General features: G+C 39.4%; 1 protein-coding gene across 1 annotated transcript in view; it reads right to left on the bottom strand.

Moving 5' to 3' along the window:
- Positions 1–2093: 2093 nt before the first annotated feature.
- LOC118813827 (fibrinogen C domain containing 1) overlaps positions 2094–24622 on the bottom strand; it is a 93216-nt gene continuing 70687 nt past the window's right edge. Inside the window, exons 7-8 of the mRNA XM_036579384.1 lie at positions 11028–11207; positions 2094–2478 (exon numbers count right to left, since the gene is read on the bottom strand). Of these exons, the coding sequence (XP_036435277.1) occupies positions 2216–2478; positions 11028–11207 (443 nt within the window). The 3' untranslated portion in view covers positions 2094–2215. The remainder of the gene's footprint in view (positions 2479–11027; positions 11208–24622) is intronic.

Here is a 24622-nt window from a genome sequence, read left to right as displayed (position 1 = left end):
CGCAGGGTAAGGAGACTTAAGCGAGTTGGTCTGTGAAAAGCTTTTCCCGCACCGCTAAACCTGGTGAAATAGTCCAGGTAATGGCATTAGGTTTGTTGTCGCATGCTAGAATATGGGAACACTTGCAGCACAAAAAGCCCTCCACTCGCGTCTGAGGGGAATATTTTAGCTGTCAAACCCATTCCATCTATAGGGCATCATCCTCTGTAAAAAATCATTTCATCTTGCCAGCAATGACTGCTAGCTGAGGCCCCAGGCTCTGCTTATTGAGAGAGTTAATGTGTCATAATCTTGGACCTGTCAGCTTGCCTGAGTGCATTACTTTTGAAGGGCCACTGACAGTTATTCATTCGACTGTAATTCTGAGTTCCTCTGACAGTGAGTTAGCTTTCCAACACATAAATACTGGCCTTTTACCAGGAATAAGCACAAATTCCTTCTTTAATTTTCAATGTTTGTAAAAATAATGTGACTAGAATTTGCAGGGCTTCTTCATTTCCATTATGAAGAATGAACTCTTTCCTTTCTCACTATTTCAATAGAAATATAAAGGTGACACATTTTTATGGAAACACAGGGTTTTTTTTTAGTTTAAAGTGCAGACACCTTCCATCTCAGACAGTTATCATTTTACAATTACATCAAATATCATCATAACAAACAGGTAAAATAAGAAAACAGACGTACACGTTTCTTAGACTGTAACACCGAACTGTGCGCAAGGCCATAACCCATTCAGTATGAGCTGATTTTGATCAGGGAGAATTTACAGTGAAATCAGCTGTTACGTTTTCAGTACCAAGGTACAAAAACAAATGTTTTAAGTACTGAAACTGACATAATCAATTGTTTATAAATGAACTACCAAATAATTAAATGGCTGGGTGGACACTGTAAACTCGGTTTGATTAAGAGAAGCATTTCTTTGCCAAGAGAGGGACGGTTGTAATTGCCCAAACTTTATGAGGCATAGGTAGTTTGTATTTGAGCAATATTGGACATGTCCTTACCTTAGGAGGTCCTTATAGTGGACCTCCTGATCTCTCCTTATCAGATGCAGCTGAAAAAACAACACATACACCTCTCAGTGACCTGATGTATGCGGGTAATATACAGTGGATGAGATGTGATGGACATTTTCCTTTACAGTGTAAATAAAGACAGGCCCAGTAGGCTCTGAGGGCTAGTTTCCCAGACGTAGATTAAGCTAAAGCCTCAAAATGATGTAAATACTGAGAAGATCTGCAGTCTGCTGTGCTCTGTCAGCCATCTAGTAGTACAGTCATAGCACTCCACCACAAACTAGTACTATTTTAAGAACATTTCAATAAATTCCAGGATCTTCAACAACATTTCCATAAAATGCTACAGTGATGCATCCACATTTTCACTCTGGGTCTGCATGAGAAATTCCTCAACAACATGATGAAACGAACGCTCCATGAATAGCGGCATTGTATCTTTGGAGCACCTCACCGCTCCATTGATAAGCCTCGCAGTAACCGTGCTGTACGCTTTATGGTGCCATTGAGTTGTCAGGGTGAAAAATTGTTCTGATTGGACCCATCGCTCTGAGAGTCTCCACGGTGACTGTCTTCCCTCTCAGCATCCCTGCAGGTCAATTATGCATTTTGGTCGACGTGGGGGCAGCCGGTTTTCTCCTAGTTACCGAAGCAGGGGTGGTATGCAGCGGCGCAAACCTGACACACCCAGCTACTTGACAAAGCATTAGCTGAAAAGATGACAAAATAAAACAATAGAAAAGCTTGTCTTCTGTCTCTAAGACAACCCTGGATCTCTGTGGGTAAGAGGGATAATTCTTTGTCTTTTGAAACAAAAGTCTACACATAATCCTTGCTAAGTTCCACAGCTACTGATTTTTTTTTTTATTATTTATAAATTTTATCAACAAGTATTTTTTTAAAGGACAAGAACTTCATTATTTCATAATAATATTCAGAGAGGTGACCAGGAGAGCGAGAGCAAAACAGTTGCCTAATGCGCTTCAGCACTAACACTGCACTACGAGATGGGTCGGGGTGGGGTACTTTGGAAAGAGGGCTTAAAACAGAACCACGCAAAATTGGAGGGGTGCATACTACATCATCACACAGTTCTCACACATTTCTGTAGTTAGTGTCTCTAACACCTACAGGCCTGCTCTCCTCCGTTTCTTTTGCATTGTTGCCTTTGTTTAGTCCATCCTGTGGTCCCCTCATTTATTCTCCTCCCGGGTGGGCCTGATCTTCATCTCGGTGAATTTGAGCGAGTACTGCCAGCCCGTCCAGGAGGACCACTCGATGCCGTCGGCGTAGGACGTGTGCTGGCCGCGCAGGTATTGTCCGTTCAGGTTGGACGTGTGGCAGTTGCGGTACCACCATGCTCCGTGATAGAAGGAGGCACAGTTGTTCTCCGAGTGATCGTTGTCCTTGTCCTTTGTGGTGAACTTCATGCCGTTGTGTTTGAGCAGTGAGTCACCTAAGACATCGGAGAAAGAGAGAGAGAGAGAGAGAGAGAGGATAGGGGTGTGAGATAGTGACAAAAAGTAGGGAGGAAAAGGTAAAAAACACTACTGAATGACTGGGTCCTATTACATTTTATTATGCAATTTAACGACTGAATAAATGAGATTGATTCAACAGTGGAAACAGAGCTGAATGCAATTCACTGTGTCAAACCACACATAATCCTCATAGCGTCTTTGCTTTGTTGCACACAATCTGCTGATACATTGTTAATTAGCTTATGAGTACTTAAAACATGCCAACACAGCTTAATCTTCTAGTCACAAACTTATGCTGCATTTATATTATGATGGTAAACAGACGATTGCAAACCAAATACTCCCTATTATTGAAAGGATCAGAGATGGAGAATTCTGCCATGACAAAGGCAGCATATCGCAGCGGACAAGAGCTCTATTTTCCCAACTTTTGCCATCAGCCGCCGCAGTGAAATAAACCGGATGTTGATTTTTGTGGAAATGCAGGTACTCTGGATGAACCAGTTCATCAACAAAATGCAGGACTAGAAACATTTGCATGTGTTCAAAACAATTTTTGCATAAAACAGGGCTTACACCATCATCCAGCACACAGGCAGGAACACAGAGATGTGCATTCTGAGTAATTTTAACATCTGAGTGTCTGTAAGAGTTCATGATCGGATATCTGTAAACAGCGCTAAAAATAATAATCATTCAGTTGAAACTAAAGCAGGACCGTAGGCTTACCTTTTTAGGTGGACTTTAGGAGAGGAACACGTTTCACAACATGTTTTCATTATTCAAAAACAGGTGAGGGGAAACTGGTATGTTTTTGTGTGGGGTGAGGAACATTAAAGAGACGGCCTCAGTTAACTACAGCTAACTGGTACAACACTGGAGGCTGATGGAAAATCATCTCCTTCTACAGGATTTTTTTTCCTCTTCACTGGACGATGTGTCAAGATGTTGTAAGAGAAATATATTTAAACTGTTTCTGGACCCAACTAACATCAGCCTAGCCTATTAGCAATAAAAGCTGCACTATCTCTGCCTTCTCAGTCAACACGTCCCTGGCAACTCACCCACATTAAGGCAGAGTACAACATAACATACTTACTCACAAATTTGAATATGAGTAAAACTGTTCTACTGAAACATAAAATCAGCTTTTCACTGGAATGTTGGTCTCTGTCTTCCCGTGATGAAATACAACGAATATCTGATTTCAGTATTCAAATTCTGCCAATTTAAATGATTAACTGAGTATTAGTGCTGTCACAGTCACAAAATATTAGATGACAATTAATTGCAGCATAAATAAGTGTGATTAACAATTTTATTGTCTTTTTTGTTTCATTGTATGCAACTGCAATTCTAAAATGGCCAAATAAACTGATTAGTCAACTTGTTTCCCAGCTGTTTACTCAAATGTCTACAGTTAAACAGAATCTTGTGTGGAGTTAGTCAAAGTGAAATTTACTTGAATGAAAATATAAGCAAAGACACTCATTCTGCGAGCACACATGCTAAAAATGTTGGAATTAGCTACATATCTAACAAAATAAAAACCAAACATTACTCATGCTGCCCTCTAAACATGTTAAAGTACCAAGTTAGAAGAACTTTTATTGAGTGTTCATGAGTCCCATGGTGTCTCAACGCATTTACTTTTTTTATTTATGTGCCTCAATCCCATCTCAATCAAGCTCATATTTAGCTCATTGTGCCATAACATGACTGTGAAATCTAAAGTTTGGGGAAAATGACTGCAGTTAGTTTAAATAATTGCGATTAGGTGATTATGTAATCATTGTGACAGGCCTACAGAGTACTTGTGCACATCTTTAAAGAAAACTACTGTTATTCCATTAATGCCATTACCATGGCTACATTTACATGGCTGCATACTGTCTTTGGTCGCGCACCATCGCTGATTACATCAATTCTGCTACGAGGTACGAAACAATGTTTTTTTGTCAACAGTTAAACGCAGCATCAGACTTTAGCCAGCCAGAGGATGGAATAGATAAGACTTAAAAGGAAGTTTCTTTATATACATTTTTTGTCATAAGAAAAAAAATGTCACCATTTGAAAACAACTACCCCTTACATTGTGTACAAAATTTACAATGAGTGGACCAACAGAAACTGTCCAAAAACCTTTCAAATTTGTTTAGGTTAATGAAGTTTTGTGAAAGTCTCATTTCATGGGAAATATTTTTTTTTAAATGAAAGAGTTGGATGTAATACACAAACTTTACACAAAATTTCAAAACAATTCATCCCTCATTCCATACAGCTCACACAAGGAAGCTAAACTGCAAACGTGTTCAAGTTTTGGTTGTTTTGGTTGGTTATGAAAACCAATGAAATAGAGGTTGTAAAATGGTCATGTAAAAATGAATTAGGACTGTTTTAGGGACACAAACCCACACAAAAATGGACCTCAGGGAAAAATAAAATACAACAAAAATGTAGGACACAGCCACTTAAACGTTTTTTTCCTTCCTGTTCCTATAGGTTTATCGTGTCTAAGCTTTTCACATGAATGCAACAAAAGGAGATAAGAATATAGGATAAGTGCAGCAGGAAGACAACACAACAGGCCAGAAGAGGAAAAAGAGAAAGATGGAGAGAGCAGAGCGGTTAATGTGCCCTTTTTAAGCGGCGTGATGGACTGCATGGCTCGTGAATGTAATGTTGCTGTGAGCGCTCAGGCTAATCTAATCCCGGCTCTCTGCCTGTACACTGCCAGGCTCTGCTGAACCCAGGCCCTGCTGATGAGATCAGCCTTTATTACCAGCGTTACAGTGAAGCCACGACTCTGTGCTCCACAGATGCTGATTCCATTCTGCGGCAGCATGGATCACACTAGCCCTTTTATTTCTACCAAGGAGATCCCATTGATATAGTTATGTCATGTCATAAAGCAGAGTTACACGTCATAAATTCGTTTCAGGTGCCTCGTGGATTCATCAGCATGTTCTATGAGGTGATGAATGACCAAAGTGATGGTACCAGTAAAACAATTGAATGCTGGAGTGTAAAAAGGGATTGCATTAACTTTAAGTAATGAGAGTGACTCAGGGTCTTTTGGTTGAAATATGGCACCATCTGTCTCACCCTGGCATGCTGAACACCTACTCTACTTCCACTATGTAAAACCCCTTTAATGCTGGGTGATACTGGTACAATATCATGGTATCAGAGGATATTTAAATTTGTATTAATACAGTTAACAAACCGTTCCTGAACAGTACATACAGTACTGCGAAAAAGTCAGAGACCACCCTTCATTTATCTAATTTCTAGTCAAAACAGCTATTAAGTACAAATTATTTAGTTCAGAAGATTTCTGGGGAGATTCTGTATAAGATCATCCACTTGCAAAGAGGAAAAGGGATTCCTAAAAAACATACAAGACCTGGTAAACCACCAAAACTGTCACCATCAGATAAACAGCACTTAAAGCTTTCATCTTAGAGAGAGAGGAGAAAATCAAGCTCCACTGTTGCTTCAGATCTAAAACAAATTCACAGATGTTTTTATCTATCCTTCCACTGTAAGAAGACAACTCAGCCTTATGAGTCAGAAAGGATGTGTAGCTGTCAAGAGTGAAGGAATTAAAAGGTAGACATTTTTGGCAAAGAAGCTGCTGGTGTTTTCAGAACAATGGCCTGACCACTCCAGAGTCCAGACCTCAATACAATGGAATGTGTTTGGGATTACTTGGATCACAAGAAGCAGAAAATCCAACCGTCAACTACTAAGACTGAACTTTAGAGGTCAGATTTCTCTGAAAATCTGGAAGCTAGTCTCTTGAAAAGTATGGAAGCTGTAAAAAAAGTCAAAGAGTGGACACACTAAATACTGAAAATTATAAAATATTGTTATGTTACACCAATATTGCTATACAAGTGTAGGCGACATAACTCCCCGCAGACTAAAATGATTTTTTCACTTTTCCAAGACTTATTTTATTTCAAGACCAGGCGTGATGGCACAATAAACCATCTGAGCTGATGGCTACTGCCCTCGAGCAAGATGGCTAACCTTAGGCTGCTGTGGGAGGCTATCCCAAATTTGCTTCAGGCAAAGCATTAGGTAGAAGTAAGGGCTCTCCATACTGGAAAGTATGATGCAGTTACATTCTTTTCCCTCTCAACATGCTGCACTTTTGGGTGGAATCCTCCTTTAAACTCCCTCAGGAGCAAACTCGACTGTAGGTGGGTATTCGCGAGGCAGTGCATTTCAAAGCATAACACGTCTTTGATCGTGTACAAATTGATACCAGAATATTCTACACATACACCGAGTCAATCATTTTACCAAAACATTTGCTCTCAGTAGAACAGCCTTCAAAGCTCCAGCACCTGAAAGGCTGGGTGAAGCGTGTTTGCGTGAAGGTAGGCCACAAAATTCAAATCAAACGTCTTGGGACGGACCCACCTACCCATGAAAGCAATACGAGTCATTAGGCATGCACAAGAATCCATAAACAGGCTCGCGATGAATACATTAGAACATCAGAGGAGAATTATGCATGCCTCCACTCGGACAAGCATTGTTACAAAATTATCAAACGCTGGCGTATAATTCCGTTCCTCTTTTCCTGGCCTTCCTAATGGCAGAGAAAACATTTGCGTGTGGCAGCAAAACTGTCATTAACACTACCTTTGAGGTTGGAGGAGCTGGAGCAACTGGAGATGTTTGCTAAGAACGGGCTATGAAGGTTTAGAACCCTTATTTCAGGTAATTGCACGTTTTCATACATCTTTCTGCTCCCTCTACATCTCTCTCTCTCGCTCACTCTCTCTCCGCTCCTGCATCATATGGGTGCTTCATTAACGAGCACATCATTAAAGATCGCGAGCACACATACTGTTTGCTCAGAACGGAATTATGACTCAGTGGTCCCATCGCAGCAGAACAGCGTGTGATGTACAACAAAAGACACTTATGCAGACAAAAGGCACCTATTATCTGTTCTGACATCATGGATTAATGGGCAAATTACACCAAGTTTAAGAGAGTCAATCTAGTGGAATTAATGTACAGGCCTAGTGCACGCCCCACCAATGTCTTTACTGGAGGTCTTTCAACTAAACTGCTGCCACTTTCTATTGCTTTCGGCAGCTGCTAGTGTCTGGTTGGCCCACACAGAATTGCCCATGCAAGTACGTCCTTCCAAACAAGAAGCCCGGGGGGACTGTTGGTGAATAACTCTCATACGCTGAACTGCTGCCTGCCATTGGCAGTGGATCACAGCTCCAGCAGGCCTCATCCCCTCAACCCCCTGTCGGAACTTTTCTTTTCTCATTTCAGTGATGGCTGGGCTCTCTAGAGCGGCGGCCTTCCATTTGCTGGACAGACTATTATTTAAGTTGTCGAGGGTACAGGCCTTCTCGCCCCCACACGACCTCAATCTGCCTTTTAGAAAAGTTGCTTCATGGGTTTGTGTTTGTTCTTTTTTTATCCATGAAACCATTTCACTCATCCAGCATTTTGGCTAGCAATGTAGAAACCCTGAAGATGGAAGTTGAAATATGTGTCAAACTGAAATGAAGCATTTCACTGAAATGACCTTTTTTATTATAGCCTTACTTACACTTCTTATACTTGATAAAATCTCTCTCTCTTGCCTCCTAAGTTCGATTATATTAGTACTTTGGATCCTGCTGGTAAGCGAAAGGATTCAGTCACGTGGTAGGATGATCAATATACTATATTTCCTTACATTTTATTATATATGGCATGTGATTACTGTGACAGAAGCTAGTAGACAAGACTGTTAGGCTGACTCAGCCATTTACAAATATTAAAAAGGTCCATTATTTTAAATTATTTTTCCCTCTGCACAGCTTAAGAGGCCTGTGGAACTAAAAACAGTGTTTTTGCATGTACCAGCTAAAAGGAACTCACAAAGGCACTGTTCTTCTTTCTAACTTAATTAGCATCCCTACATAAACAGCTATGTTTATGTTTAGATTTAGCTTTTAGCGTGCATTAAATGTTTAGCACATGCAATTTTAATGACTTAAAAGATCACTGACTAGATCTTGATAAATGTCTTGCCCAGTAACAAGCTTTGTTAGTGGTTCTGCACAAGCTAAGGAAGTCTGTGCAGGACTTCACTAATCACCACTAATACATGCCCTCAGAGTGCTCGAGCGTACTCTTGCAGATCAGAAGACTGTAACAGCACTCAGCTGATAAACAGAGTTTTGAAATGTGAGGATTATTAACTGCATGGCTTGTTAGCATTTCATCCCAACAAATAATTTATAAATTCCAGTGTGTTCCAGATACTTGGAGAGCAACATAAGCTTGCATCACAAAAATCACAACTGAATTCAGACATAAAGGAATAATTTGGGCTAAAACACTTTTTTTTGACACACTCAGTCTACACACTTTTCCACTTACCTCAGATATAGTTAATCAACCGAGACAAAATTTTGCTTCTTTAGCTCAGCGCTGGAGCTACTAGGTTAATGTTGCTAATAACGACCAAAAGTCATTAGTCACCCAAATCGTTTCCTTAAATACATCCCTAAAACTTATCTCATCCTGCTTTAACCGCATCCAGGTCTTCATCAAGGCAAAGCAGACTTGGCATTGTGGTTTGCGGCGCAGTATGACTTACGAACAAATGAACAGATCTGATCATTGATCACATCAGTGCCTGACCTCACAGACGCTCTTTGACTGAATGGGCACAAGGCTTCCCAGAAGAGGCTGTTAAAGCTGTAAAGTGGGAGCCAACTCCATATTAATGCCCATGTTTTTTTAATGGGATGTTCAAAAAGTTCATATAGTAGTGATGGTCAGGTGTTCACATATTTTAGACAACATAGTGTGTAAGTTTACAACTGAAACATTTATATGCTTGTGTGAAATGCATGCAAGAAAATGGGAATCGGATTCTGCAGGACAGTCAGAATTTGGCACAAAACACGGTTGTCTAATATGGCTGCCTTCTGCGTTCAGCTACACAGTGAATGTTGTTCGTTTCACAGGTCACAGTAAGTCATGCTGTGCTCTAAAATCTGTGCGACCTCAATGAAGACCTGGATGCAGTTTTAGCAGACTGAGAGAGGTTTTGGGGATGTATTTATGAAAAAGTTTTCAGGGATTGTTGACATTTAGTGTTTGTAAGCAATGTTAGCCTTGTAGTTCCAGCGTTAAACAAAATTTGGACACCAAACGTAACAGCTTATCTGTTTCTGCCTTACTCCCTGGCCCTTGTCCCCTTTGAGTGCAAAATGCTAACCACCAAAGTGAGAATCACATGTGTTGTGAGCACACCTTGAATTAAAATGCAAAACAAAACAAAAAAAACCCAAAAAACAAGCTTGAATGGATAAAAAAGGAATTTAATGCTGTGTATGTTGTGACGCAGGAACCTAAAGGCATCCTGGCTAATTAGACCAGACCGGAAGCAGCATTCTTGCCCTGATTTATGTTAATAGGAGTGTTTGTTTATGTCTTCCATAATAAGCAAACTGTCCACTTTATTGGAATGCCACAGATGTATTCCGCCACTTCATTATCCCTGCCCTTTCTGGCACACCCCGAAGGTCAGCTGCGGGCCTGGGCCCGGTGAGAAGGCCAGCAGCAGGGGGGCAGAACCCGGGACTGATAGAGTGCAGGGACCCAATTAATGTTAAAAAGAGGCCCTGGCGGCAGCACAGGTGAAGCATGGAAAATCGCTCCTCTCTCTGCCTCGCTACAGCCCGAGATAACCAGCACCCACTTGCATGCATGCAACACAGTGGAAATACATACCTTATTGTATCAGCATTGACAGGGCTGGAGGCTTTAAATGAATCTATGGATTTTTATTATACTTTCTATTCTTAGGTTTCTCTTCTGAGCAGAGTGAAATTAAAGGTCAATTTCTTCTGAATGTGAAAACTCATTCTTTCTTGAAACAAATGCCCAACTAGGCTGAATTTCCACATATACTCTCTCGACCGAAGAAAACAGAGAATGGATACTACGTCAATATCCAGTGAATTTTAGAATATCCTCACACTACTCACTCTTTCCAGCAAAGCGTTCACACTTTATGAAATATGACCCTTCTAGGCACTGCACTAAACTTCCCGTCAATAGAAAGAAGCAAATTTCCAGAGAGCCTGAACTCTTGCTCAAAGCCGCGTACTGTTTCAAATTCACAAAACAGACCTTGACAGAACATAAGATAATGTATTATTCTGAATTCCATTTTAGCCCTTTAGCCAATATTCCCTTTTCCATCTCATAATGACAGATGGTCTAAAAATAAACCACTTTTAACTCCAGTTATTTCCTTACAGACAGGGCATAGCAAACGTTGGCCTATTCTTGCAATCTTTGTTCCAGATGAAAAAAAGCTGTGTAGAGTGCAGTTCGGTTATACAGCATGTGTCTTTAGACTACAGAATGCATCTCTGAAAGGGTTCCTCCTGCCCCATAAATCTAATAGATGCAGTCTGGAATATAGAGCTCTCAGCACAGCAGCTGAACACTAAAACTCTCGGACAAAGAGGGACCGTACCGGCTGTGCCAGAGTAGTCTGTTACGCTCAACGGGTAGCCATCCTCGTCGGGGTCGACCGAGAACAAACCCACTCCAAAAGATCCGTACTGCGCGAAGGAAGTGCTGTTCTCGAAGTCCTCCAGGTCAATCCTCAGCTCGTAGTTAGCTTGAATGGTGAGAGTGTGGATCCGCTTCAGACCTGAAAAACAACAGTGAGGTCAGGTCAGAAACTGCTGGGCTGGATATAAAAAGTTACATAATAAAACGAAAGTTTTAGTAAAAGTACTTTTGAATACAATTTACAAAGTTAGTCTGTGCTATGTGGTGTCAGGCAGTGATCCCCAACCCCAGACCTGGAGATCCAGCTTTTTGCAAAGTTTAATTCTACAGATGAACTAATCAATATCTTTAGATGGCCTTGATTAGTTGGATCAGATGTGTCATGGTTATCACCGGTAATCACAACAGCATGCAAGTCATCTGATATTAATTATTTTTCACTTATAGCTCATTGAAAAAAGCAGATTCTAAACTTGTAATGGGCGCCACATTCATCTTTGTAAATATAAGAGGAGACTAGTTGACCTGATTCATCCTGTTCACAGCTGCTAGTGATGGTTTCAATTAAAACGAGGGCGATTCCTGTTTAACAGTGAACAAAACGGCACTCCAAAGAACTCAGGCCACCTTCCTGGGATCAATATTTCTATAGCAGACTCCAATTCCAGTAAGTTTTCACACTTAATATGCCTGACCCTGGCTTCACAGAGAGCAGGTAGGGCATCTGACAGGAAACTAATGTACTTGCCTACATATGAATTCCCTTTGAAGACCATGCAGTGGTCTGAGAGTGTATGTGTGTTACAACAACAGGACAGAAAATCGATATGGCCGAGTTTTGCTGGGCATAATCGAGATTTGCTGTTGCTGTGAAGTGGTTGTATACAGTAGCATAAAGTCAGCCGGAGCGCAGGGGAAGGTGTCAGGTAAGTGTGCTCCATCTGCAGGGGGCCAGGTTTGCCAACCAGAGAGCTTCTCATTTCAAAAACAACATATTGTGCTGAGCAGATGCTACAGAGATGCCAGGAAGAGCTGAGTCATTATTAGCATTAATCGTATAATTAATAAGAAGAGTGTCTTTGGGGCTAAAGAACTTTCTGAATCACTCTCTCATTTTTTACTATTTTTTTCCCACAGCATCCCAAGCACATTTTCAGATCGGTGATTCACACCAGTGGAGGCGCCAGATCGATTTCAGATTAATGTAAATTCCAAAACAACCAGCACTGGAAAATGACCTCAAAAATATGAGACTCCAGCTGAGTGAAAATACACTCAATATATCTAGTTTGGTAAATTAGCTACCTTGCTTGCTAGTGAACTTACTGGCTGACATGAAATATTATAGTCCATCTTTCTGCACTTATGTGCTCACACAGACGTCTACAATTACATAGAATTGTATGGTTTTGTTGAGGCTAGCATGAATAGCGTTAGCATTAGCTTCTTACCTATCTTATGTGGCCTTAGTAGAAATTCTGAAAATAGCAATTGACACATCAATATGTCATTCTAGTTTACATTCTGGTGCACTTACTGATCATGTAATAGTGATTTATCTTCACCTGGAGGAGTAAATAATTTGCTACATTGTCATTGGCTGCAGCTTCACAACAGCCTTGGGTACTGTAAGACACTTTAGGTACCAATCTTAAGCAGGCGCCAAAAGCCGTAAAACTGGAATCTTTGGTACGGAACCAGTGGCCAATGTAAAAAGCACAGCTCCACTTTTCTGGTGCCAAATGTTTTGGTACTTCTGGAAAAATGTCATTAGTGTCCGAATTTTAAGAGCAAATTTCAGAGTGATTTTTTACATTGATTTCCACAATGCACTTGCAATTTTAAGTGAACACTGTAGATTACTGTCAGCTGAATGTGCACCAAAGTGCGAGTCTCAGAGGACAGAGGAATGTTAGCTAAAGTTAATGACAGCTCCTGAGCCACTAAAAACTAAACCCACTGACACATGATGATAACGCGTAAAAGTGTCTAAGTTCATTCATTCACCCCTATATAACACAATACTAATGAGGGATTGGGATCCGTTTTGCTCACAGCCTGTCATTGTAATAAGAAAGATGGTAATAATGTTTCTTATCAGTAAGAAGATGAGTATGGCAAGCCCAACCAGCTGCTGAGCATGTTGGTGGAAACTGCCAAGCATAAACGCCACCCTAATGGCCTCTGTATGGAGCAAATGGATGGGTCATTCACACTGGAAGGTCACTGCTGTTTCGACCCAGGCACCCGCAAATGGAGCACAGCGCCAGTCCAGGGTTTAGAGGGGTAATACATCAGAATCACCAGCCGGCATGCTGTTTTGATTTTATAGGGAGAACTGATGTGTATGAGATTTTTTTTTACAAATCTCTTTAAGACTGTAAAATTTGATTTGTTGTGTTTACCGCATCTGCAGTTTATAGAAGACAATCGGTTAAATCATTGCTGTTGCTATGCCAACTGAACATCAAACACGGTCTGTTTATGATATTACCATACAACGATATATTCAGAACCACTGCCATGATCTGGACTATGAAGATGTAATGAAAACATAGAGGAATAGTTCACTCCCTAACTGAACTGTCCATATCAACATACCTATATATCGGTGGTTCAGCATTGTTTGTTAATACCTGGTGGCTAAAATTTTCAAAACATTTTGTCATGGTTTATAATGCAGTGTCAAAGAGAATGACTTGCAGGATTTCTTTAGCTCAAAGAAAAATGTAATATCATGAAACAACCCTGGAGAGCAATTATACCATATTTATAGTCTTAAGACATTTCACTGCTATACTGGGAGCGTTGCAGTTTCAAATGGGTATTTCTGAACTTTAAGACTTTGCATGTGGAAACTTGCCCCATTAACTTGAAGTCTCACTGCTGCAGTAAATTATTTATTACAGATTCAGACATAGAAATTAGTGCCTGCGATGAAAGACAGACAACATGCTGCAGACACCACAGTATAGGGATGTAGTTTAAATATACTGAAACTAGCCTTTAAATATACGTTTCAACCACACTCCGCCTTTGGCAGAAGTTTGAGCTTTACGGGAAGTTAATAAGAAGTCACGTCTTTCAGTCAGTGTCCTCTCCACACAGCCAGTGTTGTTGACACAAAGCCAGTTTGATATCTGCTGTTTTGGGCATTGATTGCTTTCCCTGACAGGCTGCTTTCTCCTATCATTTTCCTGAGCCTACAAAGCACCCAGCAAAATCAAACACAAACCTTTTGGCCTTTAATATTCTCAGATTTGTAGTGTTTATGAACCAAAGAACTCCTCTGAATTCCTGGCATTATTTAATAAAACAGAGTTTCTATTTTTTTTTCTTTACAGAGAGAGATGACCTTAAGAGTTGGGCCTTGTGTGCATTCACAATATGAACGCTGTGTTTCTGGTAAAAATAACTTATTTCTGTAAAAGAAGATTATTATTTCTTTTATCCAGAATAACAGCAGGAAAAGCTTATCCGAAATGAAGCTACGTTGCTGGCTGCTCCTCACCGAATGGAACTAAATTATAGACAAGGCACCCCAGAAAAAAGTTACATTAAAAATAATCCTACTTTAAGCTAATTATGAAATTCGTCATAATTGGATAGCTTAATGACAATGACAAAGGGTAGTCTCAGGACCCCTTCATCTAATGAATGCTCAACAAGGCTTGCTCACCTAAATGGAAGCTGAAAGCTTGGTCTCTGAAGCGTAGTAGTCTAATGATATTAGATAATGTAGGCAACTCGAGGTCATTAAAACTGCTGGCTCATTTAAACTTGACGAAATGTAAAAAGTAGCCTTAGTCGAACCGCTTCCCCAATAATGGAAGACGTCAGGCATACTTTAAAGGAATGCTTAAAAACTACAAAATTTTGGAAATTAACTATCACGAGTTACTAGAAGGTGAAGCTAAAACCTAATAGTGTGTAAAAGTCTATACAAGCAGTATACAGTTCTAAATGTGGCTAATAACAGCTCAAAAGCATGAGGGACACCTTAAAATGTTAAAACTGATTCTATATAAAACAAAGATATTATAAAAAGATATTATTATCAGGTCAAAGACTCTGCATCCTAAGAAATTACAAATGATGGAGCTACACTTGTTTTGTTGTTTTCTTTATAAATTTCTCTATAAATCACAGTTATATATGAGTTTCAGTCCAAAACGCTGTATATCCATTTTGGATATGGGTCATTCTACAGAACTGTCCATTTTTGTGTCCCTAGCGTTTACGGATATATTGCACTTAAAAAAAACATGTTAGGGTTACAATTTATTTATATTTTAAAATAAAACAATAAGTTATTTTAACAATTACACCTTCCTGGGCCATCAATTTAGCAATATTGGTTTTTAATTCAATTATCTAGAATTCCAAGCACCGTCCCCACAGTCATGTGTAAAGGGTGAGGCCATATTTTGAGGGAAACAAATGTTTTTCTGCAATTTTAACTACAATAATCTATACGTGACTATGGAATATATAAATTAAATGACATAAAGAAAACAAATGTCAAATAAATATTGTACAATATATAATGAAAGTTGTGGTCCCCAGGAGTCGTGTCACTGGTGTTACTGTGTAATATAAAATCTCTTATTTTGAAATAAAAATCACACTGATGACATCACTTGACTTCCTTTTACCAATTTTCTGAAGATCTATGAAGAAAAGCACATGGTAAGTCCACTGTGTCTTTTCAGTTATCAGAAATTTTCTCATTTAGCTCATGATTTCATACGAAGCTTTTAGCTGAAGTCACTGGTGTGACCTACTTTATTCTGAGGTAATTGAACACAAATGGATGAAATTACATATTTTGGTGGATATTCCATGATTGACAACATGTGGTTTGATGCTCTCTAGCAGCCATTTTGCAAAATGCATTTTTCATCAAAAATGTCTCTGCTGTTACTGTCACTGGGGTTACCTTTCTTATGCGTAACACCAATGAGGATTGGTAACACGTGACACCTATGGATAGATAGAAACGTTTCTGTAGAATGACCCATATAACAGGTTTCTGAAAAAAAATCACAGCTGATGTATAATTCAAAACATGTTTTTGTTTCTCTAATAGGTGGTATTAATTGTAACACACCATTAATATTTTTTGTATGTGTAAAGCCCACTTCTTGAAAATTCTTGAAAGTGGTCTATAATGTGTTTTGTAATGAAACAGTTGTAACAAAAATGAGCTTCAACTAGAACTGCAAATAATATTGACACTGCACATGAAAGCACTGGATTAGTGGCAGTCCTCATATTTTTAAGATATAAAATTATCCTGAACCTGAAGCGATAAATATATGCCACTGTCAGAATTTCTCTTCTAATCTAGAATCACTAACATGTCTCTGCAGCCCTAATGTAAGGCCTCTCTCATCTAATGATGTAACTTTATGGAATAAAATTATACTATACGCACCGATTTTAAAGACTTCTGCTACGGCTGTGCTTAGCCAATTAGAGCACTCTCAGCCAAGTGCAAGTGAAATTTTGGAGGATGGCTCTTGGCTATTGAGTTGGAAGAATACACATCTCTAGGCAAATCATTTAAAATTCAAAGGCATCAAAAAAGAAAAAAATTAAGCGTGCTGCTTATGTTTAAATAGTCAGTTTCCTCAGAATTTACATAATTTAAGGGTTTAATTAAATCTCCAGAGAATCTCTCACTTCATGAAGCGAAGCAATTTCTTGGAGGAGATATATCAAAATCTGAACCATTTTTCTGAATTAAAGCTGAGTGTCAGGTGTAGTAGCAATAACTACCTTTACAGTACTTAATTAACTTATCTGTAAAAGCCACTTTAATATTGCATTTTAACTTCAAAACACTCAGAAGTAGACTGAAAGGCGGCAATCGCCTGCTATGATTATTGCATGAATCATGACATTCAAGGATTTATCATTAAGGCTTTCCACATAAATAAAGTGCATGAATGAAGGGGAGTACATTATGACCTAAAATGGCTGATTAAAATGACTAAAATGACTGTTTTGTACATGCATACAGACATAAACAATATGACAGACTTAATTACATGTGAAGGACCAAGGACTACCCAGACTGCTATGAAACGAATTTTGGTCTGTGGTATCTGGTCTGGCAGTTAATAGAATAAAAATGTTTCAGAAAGAGAGCCGAGTCTATCTTTTTGCATCGTGGTAGTGAAGCAGTCTGGCGTAGTCAGGGCTACTCTCCGTTTCTCCCCATGCAACAAGGCTTTGCCATTAATTTTTAATCAGGCTTCTCCATCTGTGTAGCAGGAGGGGCTCTGCTGCTCATGGAGGAGGAAGAGGAGGAGGAGTGGGAGTAGACATGAGCTTAGTATACGCACAGAAATGCTTCATTTGGATTAACAAGTAAGATACAATAATCATAACAAGACTCAAATGTTGTTTAGTGTCATTACAGGACTTAAGACTCTGCCCACATGGCACACACGCTTATTAGCAGACGCACATTAAAAACAGGCTACTGGTTACATCGTCTTCTCCAAATAGACAAGCTGGCCATAACAGTCAGTTGTTGAGCCTTTTTCTTCTCTAGCCCAGTAATCCATAAACCACACACATGCATACGCGTCCAAAGCTACCAAAGATTTCTGCCGCTCAGCAGCTGTAACCAGATGTGTTCAGTTTTGAGCTGATATTTTAGAATTAGCATAAAAATGGACCATCTGTATATACCAAAAAGAGCAAACATTACAGTGATTCTGACACTGTTTGAAACAGGCACAAGGTGAGTTATGAATAATTATAATAATCACAATAAAGTTGTTCCATAAAGTTACGTGATTTGTTAACAGTAAGCTGTGTTTGCCAAGCAATATAGCGGTTAATGATGTTTTCATCTCTTTTTTTAGATCCTTTAATACAGAATTCAAGTATATGAGTATTTACAAAAAATTCCAACATGGCTCAGCCAATCAGATTTTAGAATTTTTTTTCAAACAGCAGTTTTAGCAGTTCCATTAATGACTGTATTAATTAATGACTCTTTTTGTAATATAAAATTAATTCAGCTGCAGATAAATGTATAAAAATATGTGAGTCCTGTATATCTTCACAGTTTCAAGTAATTAGTACAACACTAGGAAGCTGTAAACAAAAACTGCAAAATGTTATATGTGTCCACGATGATGAACGATGAGCTGCAGATTATTCTAAAATGACTGAGAAAGCAGTATAGCATTGAAAATAAAGCTATAATAAAATTCATCAAGAATTAATACAATTAATCTAGAATTCATTGTCTTTCAAAGGTGGAGATCAAATTTCAAGGCAGACAGTATAACAAACATTACATTCACTTCATTTATTCTTGAAATATGAAATAAAAATGTAAGTTGTTGTCATATACAAATCCCCATTGTACAGGTTATCATTGTATTTAAATTGATGAAAAATGTTCCTGCAAGCAATTCCAAATTTCTGAACACTAGTGTATATCAGAGTTTAACGGAATTAATGTTTACATGGGGGATGAAAGTTGAAAACCAGCCTGTTTTAATAACAATGTTTATCCTACCCAGTAATAACAACACAAAGAACCTTGATGTCTGTTTAGGGCCCTTTGAAGCTAATTGCTTTTCAGCACTTCAGTTTGGAACAGCACTTGAAATGGCTGCTGCATTCATTCTCATTTTAAGGTCCACTAAGGAGGCTTCATTTGTGTTGTTTGGACCACACTGGATATCAATCTGTAATCAGTTTGTCACTGACTTCCACCAGCTGCCCCTTTTCGCTGGTCCAGCTCAGCTAGACATAAGAGCTGCTGCAGAGGTCGTTTAGCTCAATCGGGGCAGTCTGGCTACGCCACTTCTGTATGCATTTGTATATTCTACCACTTTCTAGGGATGCCTTAAAGGAGCATCTAAACCTACAGTTTAATATGTTATTTCTTGTGTTATGCAGTATTCTGTAGCACAGAATCATTTCCTTCAGCCTCATCGGTTTGACAGAATTCAAGTTTATATCAGGCTTTCGCTCATCAATGTTCTCTCATTACAATACCAGCAAAGACATGATCAACCATTGGGAATTCCTGCTGTGTCAACTAATCATGTCTACTAGCTCAACCACTGACCTAGAGTGTAATAAATTCAACCAAGCTAACATTAGTGTAACTCTTTCCTCAGCTGACAAACACAATTCTATCTTTGTTTGCGTTACCTCAGCCAAACTGAGGTAAGGTATCTAGATAGCTGCAATAAGATATTTGGCCGCCCTAGCTGAACTTTTAGCCGTCTTACTTCTGTCTGCATTCACCAGCTAACAGAAAAAAGCCTGCCCCCAAAAGTCCACCCCAAAGCACTCGTAGCTCTTCAAAAGTTCCTGTCACCTTCAAAAGGCATCAGAAGGGGGTTTTCTGAGTGTGTGAACCAGAAAATCTCACTCTGAAGACTACTGTGCACCGCTGTAGGATGCAAGTGAGCATGTTTACAACAGATGTAGCAACTGTTTAAAAGTTTCATTTTGGCTGAAGTGCCCCAGACTTTAATGTGTTGACTTTACTGAAAAAAGCTGATGCATTGAATTTCCTTGGCTGAAGTCTGCAACAATGTTATTGGCAAAAGAAAAAATGGTGTTAATGTCAAATGTTTTATTGGTGTGGAAATTAGATAGACATTTGAACCAATTAAATTCAATGCATTACTTTTTTTATTATGAGAATTTGTCCTAAGGTTGCCAAAATAAAATCTTGCTGCAGATAAGACAGGTCAGGTTTAGAAACCCACGTTCAGCGCAGTGTATCAACATTCACAGGTGCCATATCGCCTACACAAACACATACGACAAGCACAAGACATGAGCTTACATACACACACCACCCTCCATGAATGCATACGCAGTCACTCGCCCTCCAGCACTCAACACACTCCTCTTTATTCCAAACACACACGTATACACATTCATGCACTCCGGAGGTGACTGTGCTGTGCCTGTGAGCTCCCAGGTCTTGGTATGGGGTCTTTGAACACCTGGCATCTGTGTGACAGTAGCTTTCCGGAATGAATCATCCTCCATAACAAGCCTGGCCCCACCCGCCTAAACCTCCCAACACATCACAGCCACCTCTGGACCAATATTGATTTCACTCATTTTCTGAGGCTCCACATGAATTAAAAATGCTCAGCACATGCATTCCTTGCTCTGAGCTGTCTTGGCAAATCCATTTTCTGCCTTGAGCTCAATTATATGCAAATCAGGAGAGAGAGATTTAATTAGGTTCTTGTTTTTCTGTTTTTTTTTTCTCCCCATGTACAATTTTGCAGGCTGAAATAACGTCTCCTTGCGTCAGTGGTTTTCTGGTTGAGGCGGTCACTGCTTGACCCTGTAGGACTGAGGATAAGTACATTGAAAGGAAAACACAGTGCTATGAAACCAGACACAAAAGAAGGAGAAAGATCAACAAGCTCCAATTGCATAGAACATACAATCAACAAAAGCTTCTGCACGTACAGAGACTCAACTCAAGGATCAAAACTAAAGCTGGTCTGAATGAGCTTAATCCCAACTGTCTTCATCCACGCTGTAGTCTTGCTATGGAATTCAGTGCAGGGGCAGAGCAAAATATCTGAGATTTACAGTACTGCGCAAAATTACACACCAACTTTCATTCATTTAATTTGGAGTCGAAATGGCAATTAAGTACAAGTTATTCTTTTTTTTCAGAAGATTAAATGTAAGCTTGCATGAGTAAGAGGAAAGCCAAAGTAAAATAAGCGAGAATGTGACTCCTAACAACTGTGCAAGACCTGGTAGACCACCAAAACTGTCCCCATCAGATAAACAGTTCTTAAATCTTTCATCTTTAAGAGGGAAGACAAAATAATCAAGCTCCACTCTTGCTTTAGATCGGAAAAAATCCACAGGTGCTTCTGTCCACCCTTCCACTGTGAGAAGACAACTCAACGCTATGGATTTAACAAGATGTGTAGATGTCAAGAAGCTGTTACTAAGAAAAGAAAACAGACAAAAAAGAAGAAAATTTGCAAATCAAAAAAGGTTAATCTTTGCTGGTGTCCTCAGAACAAGAGAATAGCCACTGGTCACCCCAGAGCCCAGACCTTAACATGACTGAATGCGTTGGACATTACTTGGATCATAAGATGCAACCAACTTCTAAGACTGAACGTATGGAAAAATATACCTTTGATTTCTTTGAAAAACTGAAAGCAAGTCTCCTGAAAATGGAAGCTGTAGCAAAGACAAAGTGTGCACAAAGTAAATACAGAAATATTTAATATTTGACATATTTATTTTCTGTTTTTTTTTCCCTGCACTGAAAGTAAACATGAATAACTTTTCCTTAATGGCTGTTCTGACTGGAAATGAAATAAATATTAGGTGGTGTCTGACTTGCTGCTGTACTTTGTATTCTGGCTTTGTCGATTGTGGCTTAAGGAGTGAGTGCAAAACTGTAAAAAGAGGAAAGAACGTAGAGAACTTGGGGTAGAACTGTTCAAAAAAGCTGAAGAAAAAAGTGAAGAAAAAAATCACACTTCTCCTCCCAGTGGAATTGGCCAGATCAGATTTGACTCCATTCTATCCATTTTAAGAGTTTGTTTCCAGAAAGACTTATGATAATTCAAATCTACACTTCTATTAAAAAAGTACCAGGACCAAGTGTAAATAGACACTGCATATAACAATATTGCATTTGTCTACATTGACTTAATTACATGCACCCAGCTTGTTTATGTCATTAATAGTGTGGTAGCAGGCTCTGACTCTGCTCCTCTTCAGTGCTGCACTAATGGTCGATCATTTTGTGATGAGAAATTGGGCTGAGCGCTTCTTCTGATAGCATCGAGGCAGCACTGTGTCGCCACCAACGGAAACCTTATCAGGGACATCAGCATTACGCTGTATCTCTCAGAGTGCTGACCCGATTTCCCCTCTCCAGCTGGCTGCCTCTTTCTCCCTCTGAAACGCTTCACAAAATACACATTACTGTTCATTACTGCTTTCAGGTTCAACTAAATAAATGGGCACCGTGGGGCGAAGAAACATGTGGAGCATCCAGAAGGTTGCAGAGACTAAGAAAATAATGGCCTCTGAAAAATCACTCCTATTAAGCCTTTGAATCATGAAATGGAGTACAACCAGTTACCTTCAAAACAGTGCTCATATCTCACAGCAGCATGCTCTGCATCTGGCCCTCTAAACAGAAGAATTTCAGTCCTTGGCTGGGTAATCTCTCTAAGCTTCACACAACATGTAATTTAATTTTGCTTCGCAGGAATAAAGAAGGCCAGTTAATTAATCAAAGCATGAACCATGGTTGTAATCTTTCACACAATTTACACGTCATTTCTTAAAGTAAAACGCTGTAGGAGTTACAGCGTAAAGCAGATGCTTGCTAACTGTATGAATAAAGACTGTGGGTGTGATATCAGTGCTCTGTGGCTTGTTTTCTTAGAGATCAATGGAGAAACACTTAGTCACCCAATTCAGATGCCTAAAAATGCTTAACGTCTTACGGTGTGTCGAGCAAAGACTTTGGCTAAGATCAAATCATCATTACACTGAAATACAAATGAAAAAAATGGGTCAAGAAAATCAAGCAAACAAAAAAAAAAAAATCACTGGGGTTTTCACTGTCATTCCCAGCTTCTGCATAAAACTGGAAGCCATTAAAGCAAGCAGAGTCTGCTCAGTGTTATCCAGTGGAAAAAGATAAGTAGTGAGCCTCAAACAATCAAAATGAGGATTAATGGAACGCTTTGTGGATGTTGAACAAGGTCATGTTTTATTCAGGACCTCCGGAGGATCATACTTGCAGATAAATCACAGATAAAGACCCTGTAAAAATTTGGCAATATTTTAATAGCGCCCAACGACTTCAGCAGGGACCACGCTGGTGTCATGTGTGTATAACTGCCTGCTGAGGTGTGAATTCACTTTTTTTTTTAGGTTAGTATGTAGTATTTTCTAAATCCCGTCTGCTGCTTGATTTCCTTTTATCGTAATGCACCAACTAATCAGAAAGCGCGAAAGCAAGCAAGAGCTTCCTCCAAGATGTGAACTGTATTCAAACTGCTGCTCACACAATGATGTTGGACAGTTGAATTCATTTTGAGAGTGCTGACCTGACAAACGCCAAAGATTGCAGACTGACTGACATGAGAGAGGAATTAAACCGCACAGCACTCCAGGTGCACTATCATGGACAGCTGTGGCATCGTTGGGATTCAAGCTAAGCACCCACCGAAAGGATGCAGACTTCTTAAAGTGCATGTACACTGGTCTAGGACTGCTGTGAACAAATTCTCTCCCACCAATATGCCATATACATGTCAATATTAAATTAATTTATAATTAAAGTCAATATTTAAGTAATTAATTGTTTAATATTTTTTGACTACTCAAAAGGTCAGCAGAGAATGTAATCTGTGGGAGTTGTACCGACATTTGGTTTTTCATAAACGCAGGCCTACTATAACAGCATTATAGCGGTATAGCGAAATGTCCCTTGGTATTTGGGGGGGTCCCATGTTGGTTGGCTTCTCCAGCGTTGGCTGGCAGCTAACTCACTCACCATAGCCATGCTGATGCTAGCTTAAATTGCAAAAAAAATGTTTGGTTCAACAGTTTTCAACTTCTGGAAAGGCTCTTTTCTAGTTTGGTAATGCACTCTTCAATTTTAGAAATGAGTAAAGATTCATCAAGGTACAACCCTCAATCTTTTTTCAAATGTAAAGATGCAGTAAATTTTGATCCCAAGGCTGGTGCGGATCTGAACATTGAAGCAAGCGAGTTTGTGCTGAAGAACCAGCACCTACCTATAATTTTAGCACCTAATCACAATAGGCTTTAATCACAGAATCTGCCCAAAAAAAGAAAAAACAAGTGTTTATGCAAACTGAACTTTTAGTTTGGGTGGTTTTACAAAAAAGTAGTGGTGTTCATCCTTATAGAGGATAATAAAAGATGTGAAATTCAAGTGTGGTGTTTCATCTTTGCTGTTTTTTTAAAGAGTAAAACCATCAAGAACGCCCCCTACTGGATGTTTGCATACATAATCAAAGCCCTGTTACTATGCTTGCATGACATCATTTGTAACTCTAAAGTATCTACTACCTGGCCTGAAAAAAAAACCTTTGGGAAAAACTGTACAAGCAAAAAGGGATCCATATTCTGTCAACTGTGAGAGGCAAAATTAACTTTATTACCACCAAATATCTCATTATCCAGTCAGCTATGGTGTAATGATGTAGCAGGATGAAAGCCCATTTTTATTAATCTATCACTTTTGCATACTACAGTTGAGGAAAGGATTCCCTGAAGGTGCAAACTGCCCACACTTACTGCCAGAGCATGATGACAATCCCCTGTTCTTCCTCTCTGCTAAGTGAAACATTAGCCAACAGAGAGTACAGCGCAGCCAGTGAAAATGGAAACTGGCATGTGAAAGAGCAAGCGATCCCTGAGACAAAAAACGTCTACTTCACACTGGCAACAAAGTGCAAATTATGTTGGGCATTCATGATGCAAAGCATCATGTGTTTCATTCATTCTACAGCTGTGATGTCA

Source organism: Colossoma macropomum, unplaced genomic scaffold (assembly GCF_904425465.1).
Source record: "Colossoma macropomum unplaced genomic scaffold, Colossoma_macropomum, whole genome shotgun sequence".
Classification (NCBI taxonomy): domain Eukaryota; kingdom Metazoa; phylum Chordata; class Actinopteri; order Characiformes; family Serrasalmidae; genus Colossoma; species Colossoma macropomum.
Note: the sequence above shows the minus strand (reverse complement) of the source record. Positions and strands in the feature narration are given on the sequence as shown.